General features: G+C 41.2%; 1 protein-coding gene across 3 annotated transcripts in view; it reads right to left on the reverse strand.

The window, feature by feature from the left end:
* Positions 1-18,157, reverse strand: part of LOC121878935 — a 74,615-nt gene that overhangs the window by 31,861 nt on the left and 24,597 nt on the right. The window contains exon 1 of one of the 3 annotated variants that reach the window (XR_006091261.1): positions 11,931-12,678. The exons of 1 other annotated variant lie outside the window; for it this stretch is intronic. Coding sequence is in view for 1 of the 2 variants with exons in the window: in XM_042385367.1 (XP_042241301.1) it covers positions 16,504-17,421 (918 nt within the window). In the remaining variant the exon portion in view is untranslated. Of the gene's footprint in view, positions 1-11,930; positions 12,679-16,503; positions 17,693-18,157 lie in introns of those variants that run through there. One more of the 3 variants, XM_042385367.1, reaches the window with a different exon arrangement.

The following is an 18,157-nucleotide window of genomic DNA, read 5'->3' on the forward strand; positions in this document are numbered from 1 at the left end:
CACGGCATGGCCACCTCTAGTTATGCTACTTTATGTGTGGTTGTTATTTTTGGCTATATTTGACCAGGTTAAGTAATGTTGTTTGGTTAGTTTATATTGGGTTACAGTTAGGATGTTTACTGTTTAATTATCAGGTGAAACAAGCAGGCATTGCCTAATCTTCACGTGATCCAACAGGCAGCACATAAACTCCGCATTTTTCAACTGATTACCTCTAACCTCTCCCACTAACCTGTGACCTTCAGAGTTAATCAGATACAGAACTACATTGGCTGCTGATCTAAGATGTGTGATGAAATATTCAAAGCTCGAGTCTTGAGATGTAGCTCACAAGGGGTCCAGGAAACGAGTCGACGGTACAACACATAGTAATAAAGTCACAATTTGGGGCGAGGAATATGGTTTTGTTAGGTTAGGTAAGACTAAGGTTATATGTTAAGTGGTTTGAGTTAAGGGTAGGTTAGGTTAGGTGGGTTAGGTTAAGGTTAGGTTAGGCTTGTGACCTTTTCCCCCCCTGACCCATTAGGTACGGTACCTTCTACACCAGGATTTTCAGACACCTGTGACCTCTGACCTATACAATTTGGGATCTGCCAACCCGAATCGGTCAAGAGCATCTTGTGTATCATCTGTTTAGTAAGTTTGGACGTTTCACCTGTGTTCAGTATTCAGGGCATTTTATGTATAGAATTACCCATACCGGAATTCAAATTTATGTGTATTCATGAATGCTTTTATCAATACAGCTGAAGATTATGATTTTAGTGCAAACAAAATGAAACTTGGCACCACGTGGCTTTGGGGCAAACACTGAGGTTACTTCAATTTGTGAAGTGTCATGCTCCAGTGTACAGTATATCACTGCCCTGCCTTTTGGTAGATACTTCGTCGTAGCAAGAGCTTTGTTGAACATGTATGAAACGCGTGCGTCTTCCCGCCGGGTCTTTGCAAACAGCGCAGGAGCGACTAATGACCGCATAGTTGGTTTTGACAGTCAGTTTGTAGACACTTTATACAAAGTAAAAAAGAGAACACAAAGTTCCCAAGTCGTCCAAAACCTGAACATCAATTAGACGTATTAATCACCTAGAGATTAGGTACCACACTTTTGTTGTGGCACCATTAAACACCCTAACGCTACCTGGGTGTTGAATAAGCTGGGATGCCTAATCTTCAGGCGATCAAATATAAATGGCTGTATTCTTCATAGAATTATATGATAATTATTACGGCACCAATTTTACATTTATTATCATGACGTAATATAACTCACAACCAAACCTTCTGGGAATCAGTTTAAGGAAGCCTTCCACTTGGGCATTTTACTCTTGTAACATAATCTGTACTGTTTCCCTTATTTTTTTTAAACGATTTGTTCTGTAAAAAGGGTTTTATGACCAAAATTCTGGCCAAATTTTTTTCCCGACTTTCCACCTACTGGAATTATACCGATACTCTCATAATGGGCTGATATGCAGTTTATCATGGTGGTTCTTTGCTTTTCATTAAAATTTAATATTGCATTGTCAATGTGATTTCTAATTTTATAATAGGATGTCGCTGTGAGTGGCTTGGTTTTCATTAGAGATGCACGTGCACACTTTCCTGAATAACCACCTCCTCTTTCAAGGCTATCATATACCAGTCGTATGTTGTCATCAGTTAGGAAGGGTTTGGCTATTGTGGAAGGATTATCTGTATAAACTGTCTTTGCAACCACTGCAAGTAACAACTATGAATTCATCTGCCCCGTGGTGCTCAAAGACAGTTCTAATTTTGCTCCACATGACTCGCATACACCTGTAGCATTTGATGAAAAATTAGAAAGGTCACATTGCCAACATCTTCATCCGCAGGACTAGCAATCTCTCCTATTTCACCAGAAACAGCAGAAATCAGTTTATTTCGTACTTCAAGAGTTGCAGCACTGGCTTCTCCATAGTCCTGAAGCATTCTTCTGTCCACCTGATATTCCTCTGGTGCAAATGAGGTCCCTGGAATAGACGATGTGCTTGCAACTGGCTCAGCACTTGCAAAGTGAGGGATGCCTGCAGGACGGGTGATAGCATCACTAACAAAGCCTTACATAAAACCTTTATAACATCCTAATATCAACGTCCATCATATTCACCATGTTTATTAATTATCTTTGATATCATTTTGCACATCTTTAGTGTTATATCAAAACTAGAAATGTCTAATATATGCTAACACATGATATTTATACGCTCAGCAGCCATCTTCTTTGCCTTTGTCTTCCATGGCATCTTGTCTGACTCTCAAATATGTAAAAACAATTAATAAACAGGCTGTAAAATAAAGGAAACAGTCGGTAAATGCGCTCACGTTCACCATGCGAAACGTAAACAATGACTGACGCTACCTCCTAGTTTTGAGCCGATACTCATCTATGCAGGCCATGGAGGTAGTTATTTTACCTCCATGGCCCCCCCACATTTACTCACAAGCCTTACGAGAAGCGGCATTTTACGAAGAATCTAGGGGTAACCATTGCAGATAACATAGCGTCCCGGAAACGTAATTTTTCAGGAGTTTTTGCCTCGTGACCGTCCGAATTCCGTCACAGTATGCACAAAACAAGGCTAAAAAAACGTTTTTGTTTTGTTTTTGCCCTAATATGTATCGAAATCGACGCAGGAAGACTTATACCTGACGTACAGTAGCTAAGACAACTATCTGTGCATACTTTATGAGAAACAATATGAGACAATGGACGATAAATATTGTTATATGAGGGCTGTCACTAGTCACACGTAAAACTTCGGAGCATATCGACCCCCACCTGCACAGATAATTGTTTTAGCTACTGTACAAGAATTAAAAAAAAAATCGATTTTTTCCTCGATATTTTTGGGGTGAAAATGTGAAGAGCAATGTAAGTGGGAATGGGAATGTAATAAGTGGAAACGTGAGTGGGAATGTAAGACTAAATGGGAATGTGAGTGATGGGGAAGAGGAGAGGGAGAGAAGATAAGAGGGGGGAGAACATTGGGGGAAAAAACAGGTGGTAAAGGAACAGAGGGATGGTAAGGGAAACAGAGAGGTGGGGAAGGATAGAGAGAAAGAGAGGAGGATGGGGAGGGAAGAGAAAAGTAAGAGAGGGGAGAGAAAATAGAAATTGGGAAGACTGGGGAGAAGAGATGGGTGGGATGGGGAGATTAAAATTATTTACGAGACATAAATAATTAGGTCCAGGTAGGTCCACGAGAGAGAGAGAGAGAGAGAGAGAGAGAGAGAGAGAGAGAGAGAGAGAGCATCTGGGGGGGTTGAGGGGGACGCGTTCGGCTGTTGAATAATGAACTTGGTCACCATGGGCTGGCGGCAGTGGCTGGTGGTAGCTGAACGAGGCTGTCACACCTCGGCCTTCCTGCACCACTTAAGTCTCTCTGTTTACACCAGCTGCTGTCTACTCCATCTGTCTACCTGATTTTATTAACCACAGTAGTTGCTTAAGTTACCTGTGTGTATCCAACTGCGGTACTTAACCCAAGCAAAGCCGGTGGTAATTTTGCAAGTAAACAATATATCGTATAGTTGTTCCTCGTTATATATATACAGTATACCTACACTGTTAAGTCATCGTACGTAAGAAAATACATTATGGTAATACTGAAATAGTGAAGTCATCTTGGAGGGAAAAGGCAGCACCGCCCCTACTACTCCAACATTTTGAGGCTATCTAATTTTAGCAATCGACTCCCAACACACTTCACCAACGAAACAGTATAATATTTTGCAGTTAATGGGAGCCTTCAACACTGGCAGGCATTAGGTAGGTAGGTAGGTAGGTAGGTAGGTAGGTAGGTAGGTAGGTAGGTAGGTAGGTAGGTAGGTAGGTAGGTAGGTAGGTGTAGGTAGGTAGGTAGGTAGGTAGGTAGGTAGGTAGGTAGGTAGGTGGTAGGTAGGTAGGTAGGTAGGTAGGTGGGTGTGTAGGTGGTGGGTAGGTAGGTAGGTAGGTGGTGGTAGGTAGGTAGGTAGGTAGGTAGGTAGGTAGGTAGGTAGGTAGGTAGGTAGGTAGGTAGGTAGGTAGGTAGGTAGGTAGGTAGGTAGGTAGGTAGGTAGGTAGGTAGGTAGGTAGCATCGACTTAAGAATGGTAACTAAAGACGCCTAGAAACCGCACTGCAAGACGATACTCTCACTGGTATTTTGAGTTATTGATAATGGTTATTTATTTCATGTAATATTCAAGTTTTACTAATTGTGTGTTTGTTAGTTATGTCATTTTTCTATTTATATTAATTTGAGCATGTTCATGGACCTGTTCCAGAGTCGATCTATTCGTGACTCAGAACGGTGTTAATGCTATAGGTAAGGTAAGGTTAGGTAAGGTAAGGTTGGGTAAGGTAAGGTTGGGTAAGGTAAGGTTAGGTTAGGTTAGGTGAGGTCAGGTAAGGTCAGGTCAGGTAAGGTTGGGTTCGGTAAGGTTGGGTAAGGTAAGGTTAGGTTAGGTCAGGTCAGGTTGGGTAAGGTAAGGTAAGGTTGGGTTAGGCAGCACAACCTTGCCCATAAAAACAACATTAATATCTCATACATAGATAATACAAGTGTCTGTAATGCTACGTATATGTAAATTTATAAAATGGAAATACTGCATATACATAAAGTAATGTGAAACAACGTAAATTAATGTTAAAAAAATATACATATATCATAATTACATTGACTTCTGATGCATTATCCAGCCCCAAGGAACAAGGTGAGTCTGTCCTTAACTGTTTGATATATCAGACAACTCGCCAAGAAAAGTTTTAGCTGCTTCATAACATAACCTAACCTCACTACTCACATGGATGCTCCGTAGATTTGCCCTGGCTTTAAACCTGTTGAACCAACCACGACTGGCAACAAATTCTTCTTTCTCATTATCATCACTTATCCAGTCCCTTCCTTTGCTCTTCAGATCGTGGTAAAGACTTCTCGCTTTTTCCTGAATCAGCATCAGACTAAGAGGTACATTACACAGATACTGGTCCTCAATCCATATGGATAAAAGTTTCTCCATTTCTCCGATACATCCACTCCTCTGCTTAGTAATAATAGTGGATTGCAATGAGGCCGACCCCTTAATATGTTCACGAATTCTCGCCTTGTCTTTGAGAATTGTGCTAATGGTCGACCTGTTCATCCGCAGAGACCGGCCAATTTTACTTGGACCCTCACCTTTCTCACTTCTCTTTATGATGTTCAGCTTCATTTCAAGCGTTATAGTCCGTCTCTTGGCTGGTGTACCACTACTCTTCTGTTTACCAGTCATATTGAAGGTTCATAAATATGGAGTAAAACAGACCATGTAAGTTTCGAGAACACACACAATATGGCGCGGACCAGTAGATCTGACGTTACCAGGACTTGGAACAGCCGAGCGCGGTTGAGGCCGACCGCTGAATAAAGTAGCGCCCGCTAGTAAGTACCACCGAACGTTCGTAAGTCGGACCACAAAGGGTAGAAAGGACAAGGATAGCAGGAACTGAAATATATACAAGAAAATAACAATTGCGTCCCAGAGACACAAAACTTGGGAGGATTAGTAAAGATGTAAAAATGTTTGGAGTGAGTCATGGCCTTGATTTATTGCTTGTCGTTTAAAGGACAACTAATTATTAAACAATCTCGATCTGATATAAATATTTTTTTTTATTCTATAATACCTTTAACTTTACTAACTTGTGTCTAGAAATCCAAATAGATGAAATCATATAGTACTAAGTTATTGTGAGATTATGGGTTCTTTGGCAGGTGAATGACTGGTAGAGGAATCATGGCATTGTTGGAGATACGAGTATGATGGACGGGTAAAAGTGGAAAGTCTGTAAGTGGATTATTGGGGTCCAGAGGAGTCACGTGTTATTGAATTTATTTGAGAATCAACAATTAAGTCAACAATTGTTGAGACTTCAACAATTAAGTCGATATATATATATATATATATATATATATATATATATATATATATATATATATATATACTATATATATATATAACCTCCCAGAAATAGACCCTTCATTTAGCGGATCCTTCGTAATAACGGACAGGCTTCAGTCTGATATTGTTGTTCGCTAATGGAAAACCATTAAGGGTAAAATCAGCTGGTAAGAATTTTTCCGTTATCAAATTTTTCGTGTTTGACCAGCGTGAGTCTGGACGTTTTAATCAGTCAGGGATTACATGCACTCAGTGAGAGGATTCTCCCACCAGCTATTAATGTCCGTGTCTAGCACCCGTCTGAGCTTGTGGGTGACGCATTCCGACCCTGCGTACCATATCTTATTAAACAAACCTCATGCTGAATAAGGGTAGGAGGCCATGTGATTGGTGTTCCTGCCATAAAGTTGTCCATGTTAACAGGTGTTACTCCCAGCAGGAGACTTCACTGCTGTTAAACCATCATGTTGAAATACGCACACCATCACGATATTCACAATGACACTAGTAACCCAGCTGTTGTATCGTGGAATGTTGATACAGTACAATCAAAATCCTGCCTAATGCACAAATGAAAGGCTTGAGTGAGAAGGTTACAAGGAATAGACTACCAATCCAGGAAATATGATAGCTTCCTACACCACCTGAGGACCACAACTTGCAATAACTTACACAAAAGGTAGTGTTCGTAAGACCATCCGTTACTACAATATAAACCGTACCATACCCCTCATATTGTATTTATTCGTCTTTTTAATGGATCTCGCGGCTGCAGACATCATTAAATACGAAGTCTTATTATATTTAACTGGGCCTCTACACCAATCCATGGAGAGAACGAGAGGCGTATCCACTCGACCGCCGTATTTACCCTTATTTATAATCTCACAGTGTAATGTATGACTACTATTTTATATTGTCTGTCATGTCATCAATCCTTCGAGTACTCGCTTACCGTGAGAACAATATATTTTTTTTCTTTTCAGGACACAAAACTTGAGCCGCGGTTACGGGAAACTTATACGGCTAGAGTCGTTTAGCAATTGTTTCGCTGATAACACAACTTACCGTGAATAATAATTCTTGTTGTTTAGTGAAGCTCTTCATCAAGAAACCCACTTTGTCCTTTCGTAGTTGTCCTTCAAAGTGGTCATATATGTCTGCGTGTTTTGATGTATAATGACGACGAATATTGTAATCTTTCATCACAGCAACAGATTCTGAACATATTAAGCATACTGGTTTAGCTTTATAACTAATAAAAAAGTACTTTTCCATCCAATCGGTATTAAACTTTCTGCATTCTTTATCAACCTTCCTCTTCTTCATTACAGACTGTGCCATACTGTCTTAAGTCAATGATAATATAACTGATACAATATGCACTAATAACGAGGGGCCACAACCAATTACTTGCTCTTTCGATCACAAACTGACGCCGGGCCGGTGGTGAGTAGAGTCTGAACTCGTGCAGTGCTGCCAAACCCTCGCGAGCGTGATGTTGCTGGCACGCGGGCCGCAGTTTGGAGGGGAGGGGAGGGGTAGAGGTGGAGGCGAGGGATGGAAATGGGAGGGGGGGTAGAGATGGCGAGGAGGGGTGAAAATGGAGGTAGAGGGGAGGTGTGGAGGTAAGAGGTGGAGGGGAAGAAAGGTTCGGTATAGTGAGTTTTGTCAGACCAAACCAAACCAGTAGAAAAACATACATATGAGTAACTTTGAGGTTATTGTTTGTAAAATGAGAGGTTGCATTATCGCTTCAGGGGCTATTCTAGATACTGCACATATTTACCATGATCACTCTCTATATAAGAACATAAGAAAATAAGGTACTTACAACATTAGATCATAAAAAGACGGGATGTTCTTAGCAGAAACACAAGTACCTGCCCTAGACTCCTCACCATTGGCTAGGACATAAGACCCGAAAATGTAAGGCATAAAATTGCAATATTTGCTAAACATGCAAACACCTGACATAAATATAATACCTAAGACGAAAATTAGCTGAAACACAAACATGAGAAAACAGAAGCACTTGGGTTGAGCCCCAAGACCTAGCATTCTACTACTATTTACCAATTTCCTCGCTTTTCTTCTGCACTATCCACCAACCCCAAGTCCCTCCAAATTCCACCATTATTCTTCAAGTCCAGTTCCCGCACCACCAATCTAAGCACCAGCATCAAGATTTCTTCATACTTTACTTCACCCATCGATCGATCGATCGAGTCTGCAATAGGCCGGTTGGCCTGTGCATGGCAGCTCCTGTCGAGAGTTACTACCACTCTCTATCATCCATGAATCTATCTAGACTCCTTTTGAAACTTTCCAGAGTTCCGCACTTACTACAAAGTTGCTAAGCTTGTTCCACTCGTCCACCACCCTATTTGTGAACCAGTTTCTTCCTATCTCCCTCCTAAACCAAAACTTATCCAACTTGAATCCGTTGCTCCGAGTCCTATCCTGCTCGGATATTATAAGAACTTTATCTATATCCCCTTTATTGATTCTTTTCACCCACTTAAATACTTCTATCATATCTCCCCGCACTCTTCGTCTTTCTAGGGAATGCAAGTTAAGTTTCTTTAACCTATCCTGATATGGAAGGTTTCTAAGTCCCGGAATCATTTTTGTCATTCTTCGCTGCACCGACTCTAGTGAATTTATATCCATTCTATAATAGGCACCAGAACTGAACCGCATAATCGAGGTGCGGCCTGACTAGCGCAAGATATAGTTGCAATAAGACCTCTGCACTCTTTGTTACACTTCTAGATATAAAACCCAATACTCTGTTTGCCTTATTTCGAACATTAACGCACTGTTTTCTAGGCCGTAGGTCCGGGCTTACAAGTACCCCTAGGTCTCTTTCACAAGTCGACTTCCCAGGTTGATGTTGTTAAGGCTGTATACATTATAAGTATTTGTTCTTCCAATATTAAGTACGCTGCACTTGCTGGTGTTGAATTTCATTTGCCATTTTTCAGACCACCCCTGCAGTTTATTTAGATCCTCCTGTAATGCATTTGCATCCTGCCCTGAATTAATTTGCCGCCCTATTTTGGTGTCACCGCAAACTTGCTTATGTCACTGCTGATCCCAGTATCTAGATCGTTTATGTAGATTATGAACAAGAGTGGGCCTAGTACTGACCCCTGGGGAACCCCACTGGTTACACGGCCCCACTCAGATTTAACACCATCTACGCTGACCCTCTGCGTTCTATCGGTGAGCCACAATTTTATCCAATTTAAAACTTTCCCCTCGATACCATGAGCCTTAACTTTTCTCAGAAGCCTCTGATGCGGTACTCTGTCAAATGCTTTGCTAAAGTCTAAGTAAATTAACAGGTGTACACCCGCGTAAGTTGACCCACCCTTCGTAAATAAAGGGGGATTAAGACCTGACCCAGCAGAGGTCACGATCACAATGAAACAGAGTTCTCACCGCCGCGTGGGGTGGGGTGGGGTGGGGTGGGGTGGAGGGAGGGAGGAGGGTGGAGGAGGGAGAGGAGGAGTAGAGGGAGGAGGGAGTGAAGGGGAGGAGGGTGAAGAGGTGGAGGGGGATAGTAGGGATGAATGTGGGAATAGGGGAGGATGGGTGTGGAGGAGGAAAGGGAGGAGTGGAGGTAGAGGGGGTGTGGAGGTGGGGGAGGAGGAGCAGGAGGAGTGGAGGGTAGAGGTGGAGGGGGGGAGAGGGAGGAGTGGAGTGGGGTGGAGGGGGGGTGGGGAGGGAGGAAAGGGGAGGGTGGAGGTAGGGAGTGGGGGGTGGGGGAGGGGGAGGGGGGAGGAGTAGAGGTGGAGGGGTGGGGACTAAACATGACGTACGAGCTTTTACTGGATTTGTCCTTTGGATATTTTCAATGAGTTCCCTTTATGAAGATATTATTTTCGGTGATCTTATAAATATTACATACATGAAACCTTTGTAAATAATTTATGTACGTGGGTTCAAAGCTCCCAAGACATTTTGTGGCCCTATTTGTATTACCATAGATTCTGTAGAATGTCTTTACACACACACACACACACACACACACACACACACACACACACACACACACACACACACACACACACACAAAACAGGAGTTTACAGAACTTTATATTTTTAAATGACTCATACAACCATTTTTAATAATAATAATAATAATAATAAAAAAAAAAAAAAATAATAATAATAATAATAATACCCCTAATGCAGCGTACTGTACTGTATGGTTTAGTGCGGTCTCCTCGGTTAAAGGACAAGGGGCGGGAAGGGGAATCTCCACCCCCCCCCATGAACACCCCTCACTCACAGACGCCGACTACAGTGTGTCCTTCACGTGGACGCCGTTGTGCTTTTTATACTGGAGATAAAGTGACCGTGGCGGCAGCTGTAACGTACTGCGTTATCAGCTATCGTCAGCGTTTTGTAGCTACGTACAGGTGAAAACCATGTTTTACGATAGTGCTCCTTTAATATTCAACTCGTTATTTCCAAGTTCCTCTACCCTTTTCGAATTATACTGTACAGTCTTTCCCCTCCGCTTCCTCTCTGTTGCGCTGTGGTTGGTCGTCTGATTTCGCGCGCTTTTTACATTTGGAGAATACCGTACTGTACATTATATCTATTTACATTTGTAAAAATTAATTTGACATGAAGTTATACGTGGTATATTACTATAGCAATATACTGTATGATGTGTATCCTAAACGAGTGACTTTGTGTACTTTTGAAATATTGCCGCCACCATATGACTTCGTTCGCATTTACTGTTTGTTATTTCCAGTTATGGACAGTTGTTACGTCATTTACATGTCGCGCCATATTATATCCAAGTATAATTCATTTAAAATTGGCAAATGGGAAAACAAAAGTAATTCACAGCATCAAGAGGAAAGGAAGAGTTTACCATCGTAACGTTCTCCATAATTATAAATACAGACACCGATTCAATGTGTTCTCGATTTTCCTCCTAGCATATGTCAATAACCAAACTAGCATAACCATCATCCTTATTGGATTATTTTGGCAATACATGAAGCCAACTTTGAGAAAACAATGTAGATGTGACTTCCGCTAAGGTTCACAGAGCGAGCGTTACACTTCAGTTAAATGCTCTCAAAATCCTATTGTTGGCACCTCGTCTTCACGCCATTTCAACGGATTTCTACTTGGGTCAGAGTTCGCTATTTCACTTTTATGCCTTTGGGTTTCACGTCACTACACATTCACTTCTAACTGCCTATGAAATACAAATAACTAAATACACAGCATATGCCATATTACAGAGCACAATGAAGAGGATAGATTTGAGTGCTGTTTAGGTGCGTTTACAGTACAGGCCGCTAGAGTGCACTACTAATATTATGCTTCCTGTGATAACCAGCTGTTTATCGTTATTCCATGGCACCGGATTACCTGTAGAGTTAGTCCAGGTTTTCTATTCAAAATTCACGACATATCCTACGTAATAATGCAAGTGAGATCAATAAGAATATTTCGAAGGGCTCCAAAAGTATTTATAATCGTTTTATTGCAAATATTAAATTTGAAGAAAAAAGTTTGGTCTGAAACGATTTTTGTATAACGTTGTGGATGTTATTGTTACGGTATGTCTGAATGTCAATAAATATAAAAGGATAGGAAAAAAAATCGTTGATATTAGCTCTCGTCAATGAAAATTAAAAATATATTCATCAGTAAGCGAACAGATTGTCAAATAATATTTACCAAGGCGTAACTACGCTTAATGGTAATTATCTTCTTAATACAAATTATAATAAGATCATTTCCTGGGAGTTGTAAACAAATTAGAATTAAAATGTTGCTTGCATCACCATTATCCCTCCCTAGCACAGTACTGCAAGGCCACTATTTTAAAATTATGAGGCGTTTGGAACTAGTGACAAACATGCTAAACCCTAGTTTTGAGATAATCGCGTCTAAATTGACATTTTAGATAAAAATAAGTACAAAAATGGAATATATGACACTCACTTGCCAAGATACTTTAATGAGTTGGTGATACGCGCACTGTCCTCCCTCAGGTTCCAACGAGCGTATCTCATAGTTAGTCTATCACAAAAGTTTCTTATGTCAGCCATTGAAGAGGAAAATCCAAGATTGAACTCAATAACAATATCTCGTGACAGTAATCACTGGAAACTGGCTCGTGACCACTGTGGTTTGCCTCGATCCAATCGTAGTACAAAACGTAAAGGGCATTAACATTGAGGTTAGTTGCTAGGTATTTTGTATTGGGACTTTTTGCCCTGCTACAGTGATTCAACACTGCTGGACTACTTTTAATGTGCTCTTTTACCACTTGTCGCTTCTCGCCCCTGATCTTCCTCACATTAGGGTTTGTACCCTGCTTATTGCCCAAGATAGTCCTCACACGTCTTTCAGATATACTGTGGATGCTGTAAAAAGCTTTACGGCAAACACTATAAGTGATATCACCAAACACAACCGACATGGTGGGAGACCCCGACCCTTGAGGCGTGGCTTTATCACTCCAGCCTTGGCGAGATTACCAAGGAAGGCATTCTGTTTGGCGTAGTTACCTGTGGCCCAGAATTCACTAAAAATGTCCTTAATACGCTCGTAACCCACTTTATCAAAACATCCACACTTGCTGGCTATTTGCCTGTTGGGAACACCTTTCTTGGTAGCACACCCACGTAGCTAACACTGACATTACGTTTCGACTTTGCAATAGTGGCTCTCGGCAAAGACAAGTCACGACTTCTCTTTCTAGGACGCCCACGTCCTTCACCAACACCGTTACTCTCTGACGAACCCATTGTCACTAAATCTATATAGCTAAAAAAAAAAGAGGCGTCTTCTTGCCGTTTTGTACCCCAACAATAAACTGGATGTTGCAGAGATCAGAGTGGCCCACGGTCATTGGCGCACTCGATAGGCTTGGTTGGCGTATTCGTTTAAGCAGTTTGTCATTGACGCCAAATAGTTGTGGGCGGAGCTGTGCCACGTCGTCTCGAACCTATTTTTAGTAACATCGGCGAATGACCAACGGTGCTATTGACGTCGGTAGCGCTATTGACGTCGGTAGCATCCCAGTATGTCTACTAGCATTTTGTCCACTTCCTCTTAGGTCATCATTAACTGACCTCTGCCTTCCTTATAATGTTGCCTTGGTGATGTTCGTTTTTTTCCCGTAACTCAGAGATATATCACCAACACAATAAATTCCGTTGAAATTGTCACAATTAATATGAATTCTTTGTGACTGCCTAAGAAACACTGAGCGTCGTACAATACTCCTCAACTTTTATGACCTTAATACTGACAATTCATAATTCCTCCTATTCTGTAATTACGTTAATTGGTTTACAATTACGCAGCAAAACAGTATTACTGTAAAGTATCACTAAAATTTAAAATAAAACAGCTAGTGAAAAGAAAGGTTGGCCGAGCGACAGGTGTGAATGGTAGTTTCTCTCTGTGGCAATAGATGGCGTGGGCCTCGCCAACTGAGCCAAGCCGCGTCCCGCGTTCCACCACTAGCCCAGAGCATGGCAGGACTGCTAGTGTCAATACTAAGTCTACTGCAAGTGTCAATACTAGTCTACTGTAAGTGCTGAGGTAAAAATAATAATAATAATTTGATCATGGGTCAGAGTGAAAGAGCATCAACTGAATTACTGCAGAAGTTAAGAGGGACGAGTTGTAGCAGTTTTAAATTGCAGCAGTACTACCATAGCTACGAGCATTTAGGGCAAGGATATCCAATGCTTTCTAGTTGCAATAAGTATAATGTATAAAATATTATGACATGAAAATGTTAGTTAAGAATATGCAGCTGTGTTAATACAGAACAGATCATATTAGGGAGGTTACAACAGTGGAACAGAAGCCAAGCGATGAAGGGGAGGAGGGGGTTTACAGGAAAGAGCGATAATTAGTAGTTCTTAGAATGACGATATGTGGCAAATTCAGTGATAAATAAACGAGTATCGAAAGAGAAGTTATCGATATGAATGTAATATAACACAAATGATTTCAACACGGTAATTCCAGTCTTTCAACTAATGATAATGGTAGGGATGTGTAGTGAGTGGGGTAGGCAGCTTCAGGCTACTGTAGCTTAGAGAAAGGTTAGCTGGTACTTGTGGTTGCTAAGCGGGTTAAATATACACATTATCAGAATGAATGATAACTGTTTCTATGAGAAGATAATAGGCGCTCCGCATTACAAGGGGGTGAAGCGCCAAATATAAAAAGAGGAGATAAACGCATTTAAAGTTTTTCGAAGTTCAACCAAAACTTCGTGGGTTTTTTAAGCTAGAGGGTTATTTTTTTTCGTGCAGCTCAATCCATCTCCAAGCGAACAGTGAAAACTGAAGTTAGTAATGTGAATAGTTATTATTTTATCGCGAGTGAAATGGATATCAATTCACTGGAGTCGGTGCAGCGAAGAATGACGAAAATTATTCCAGGACTTAGAAACCTTTCATATCAAGATTAATTAAAGAAACTAAACTTGCATTCTCTAGAAAGACGAAGAATGCTGAGAGATATGATATAAGTATTTAAGTGGGTGAAAGGAATCAATAAAGGAGATATAGATAAATTTCTTATAATATCCGAGCAGGATAGGACTAGTAGCAACGGATTTAAGTTGGATAAGTTTCGGTTTAGGAGGAAGATAGGAAGAAACTGGTACACAAATAGGGTGGTAGACGAGTGGAACAAGCTTAGCAACTTTGTAGTAAGTGCTGGGACACTGGAAAGTTTTAAAAGGAGGCTAGTAGATTCATGGACGATAGGGGGTGGTTGTAACAATAATCGCGTTTTTCTGCAAAATTGTCTTATTATTGTGGGATAATACTGTAAATAAGTTAATGATCACCAAAAACAACACTCGTTTTACAAGCGCTTTTGTGTAATTCACATCTTCAGGGGTGAGTACAGACTAAAGAGAAGCACAAAACAAGGTGTATATATACAGAGGAAGGTGAGATCAGGTCCACAATGGCAAAAATCTTGTAACTAGACTTAAACAACATAAATATAGTGTTAGGACAGGCCAGGAATCCAATGCTCTGTTTGTTCATTTGAGGGATAACAAGCATCGCATTGACTGGGCTAATGCCTCCTCAATATTACCTTGTAATTCAATTGATAGTAGGAACATCATAGAATCTAGTCTCATTAAACATACAGAAGCATTCAACATGAATTTGAGTAACGGCATGTACAAACTGGACAATTTTGTAATTAAGAAGATTTGTAACCAGGTGAGAAGGTTAGGTCACCTTGCCCTCTGACCTGACTACCGACCGTTGCGGTGCTATTTAAAGATTAGTAGGGTCATTACCTAATACCTGACCATTGTGGACCTGATCTCACCCTCCTCTGTATATATACACCTTGGTTTGTACTTCTCTTTAGTCTGTACTCACCCCTGAAGATGTGAATTACACGAAAGCGCTTGGGAACTTAGTGTTTTCTTCTTTCCTTGTGGTTATCAGCATATACAACTGCGATATTGTAAATCTTTGAGTAAATGATCAGAAATACATCTTACAGACACGTCCTGGAGCAGTGCAGGGTTATTTTCCTTCAGTTTTCGAGCTGTGAGTGTTGGATTTTTATCCAACTGCCTCTTTATAACCTTGGAAGTATGATTTTGTATTTTCCTTGGCCTACCAGAGCGAGGCTTGGGGGTAGGAATATCCTCACCTCCGCCGTCTCTAAATTTCTTGATCCACTTTTGAACTTGGCGCACTCCTATTCCCACACGAGTGGCTATATCTTTACACTTATAACCCTCCTTATAGAGGGTTATAATAGCAACAATTGTGTCTCTTCCCAGCTCTTTACCACTTCCCATTACAGAGATATTGAGGCACAAACACAGAAAACGCAAAAAAACGACTAGTCCGCGTGAGAGAAGTTTACACACTGCACCCATGTGCTCACTGAAGCGACTAATCAGAGTTGCCAAGTAGTGCGTATTGTCTCGCCTAAATAGCGGTACAAACCCTAGCATTGAAATATAGCGAAAAGTTTGGGCGGAAATTGGTATTTATCGTATGTTTTGATAATAGCGGAAAGTTTGGGCGCCTGTAATTTTGCGCCCAAACTTTCCGCTACCACTGTAGATCACGCGCACCTACAGTGATTTACTTGCACATATATATATATATATATATATATATATATATATATATATATATATATATATAACGATTTATCTAGATACTGAAGTTGCCTCTATAAGATAAAATTTTTCACTGTGGATCTACATGAAATATATATATATATATATATATATATATATATATATATATATATATATATATATATATATATATATATATATATATATAATAAAAAAACTCATTTGCCTATCAGTATTTATCTTTCCGTCACCTACTATTACCCAAAGATTTCTAATATTGTTTAGAATAATAGTGTGTAAAAATAAGGAAACACAACTACACCCCCCCCCCAACGTAATTAACATACGAATACAAAGGCAGAGAAAGTTTGCATAACCTTGGGTAAAAACAGTATTTTAATAATAGTATTACAATCTTACTTTATTTAATTCCTTCGTTTTATCATCCCTGACGAAAGGAGCACCGAACTCGATGTTGTAGTCCTTCTTGAACAAAGTGTGGTAAAATCTCTTGGAGACAGTTTCTTCGCCAGGATACTGTTCGCTCATCCACACCAGGTAGCTGCTGTGGAGTTCGGCGATGCTGCCCCCGACCTCCAGGTACCGTCTGTGGGGGCTGTGTGCACGGCTGTAATGGCAAGCGAGCACTGGTAGGGCACGAATGTGCTCGTGCACATGTTGCAGGCGGCTCCCTCTGATGGCCTTGGAAGATGGATGATGTCCTCGCTTGTCAAGGATGGGCGTTCCACTTGGGGATTCCTTCAACTTATGCATCAGGACCTCCATCTTCTTCTTGCCAACCCCGTGAATAGAAGTGAAACCTTGGCGGCAGACCTTAAACTCGCGCTGCCGAAGCTTCACAAAAAAATGGTAGTTAAAAGGCCTACGGCTCACTTCAGCTTCAACCCGCCTTCTCTTCACGGGTACTTTCCTGATGAGTGAATGCAGGTAGCCATTCTGGGTGTTATAGTCACCAATTGCCCAGAAATTGGTGAAAATGGTGTTGATCATATCCCTGCCAAGCTTGTCGAAGCAGCCGTCTGGGCAGGGAGGGCCGACCTGCCTCGCCTTGACTACTTTCTTGGTGCTGTAACTTACATACTCCTCACCCAAATTACGCTTACGCTTGGCAACCTCCTGTGCCCACTCATCAACCCTACGCTCTCTCATCCTGCCCTTTTTTTCTATAGGGCCTTGGGGGGTACGCTCCTGACCCCTGCGACCTGCACCACGTGGTGCTCCACCACCACCAACATTCTTAAGTACGTCACCTGTACCATCACCAGTAACACTTGCATCACCACTAAATTCACCACCAAAATCACTCTCACCAAGCATAGCTGGGGTGTTCACGTGAGCACTGTCGTCACTAGACACACGCTCAGGATTTAGGGCTCCTGAACCCACACCAGAAGGGCTGGACTCACTCGAATCTTGCTCTAAAATCGGCAAGACATTGCGTAGCACTTCTCACACCCGGGGAACACGAATGTTATGTCGAAAAGTTATCCAAAATAGCAGTAGAAACACTTAACCACCTTATGCTATGCAGGGGTAAGACTAACAGGGAGGCAGCATCCATGCGCGCGGATTGGCCGAGCTGTGTGTCGCAAGGGAACTCCATTGTGATTGGCTGACTCAGGGGGTATGGTCCACGGGACTCGCGGTCATTGGATCGCGCTCCTCTCTGGGAAAGGGACGTGACCACCTTTACTTACTGAGCGCACAGCCCAGATACGTGGCTCCCGGCCTGAGGCGAAATGACACCCTATTTTTGAAGGAATGTATAGATAGATAGATAGATATTTTATTTGCCACAAATTATGAATACAGAGTTTACACTAAAATTTTACATAAAATGGCCCAAATGCAAATGCTTTAAAACACCAACATTAATAGTTGTGGGTAATGGTGTGTCCCTGTGACTTCTAACTATATACATGAAGTATTCGATGAACTGCACGACAAACAGTTTCATAATCCGTTCTTTCAGCTCGCAAATTTACAAAAGTTGAAATACTATATTGATGGCGTATATCTATTGTTCGGGGGGCACTTTTCAAGAACATGCCAT

The sequence above is a fragment of the Homarus americanus genome, unplaced genomic scaffold (assembly GCF_018991925.1).
Source record: "Homarus americanus isolate GMGI-L3 unplaced genomic scaffold, GMGI_Hamer_2.0 scaffold4060, whole genome shotgun sequence".
Lineage (NCBI taxonomy): Eukaryota > Metazoa > Arthropoda > Malacostraca > Decapoda > Nephropidae > Homarus > Homarus americanus.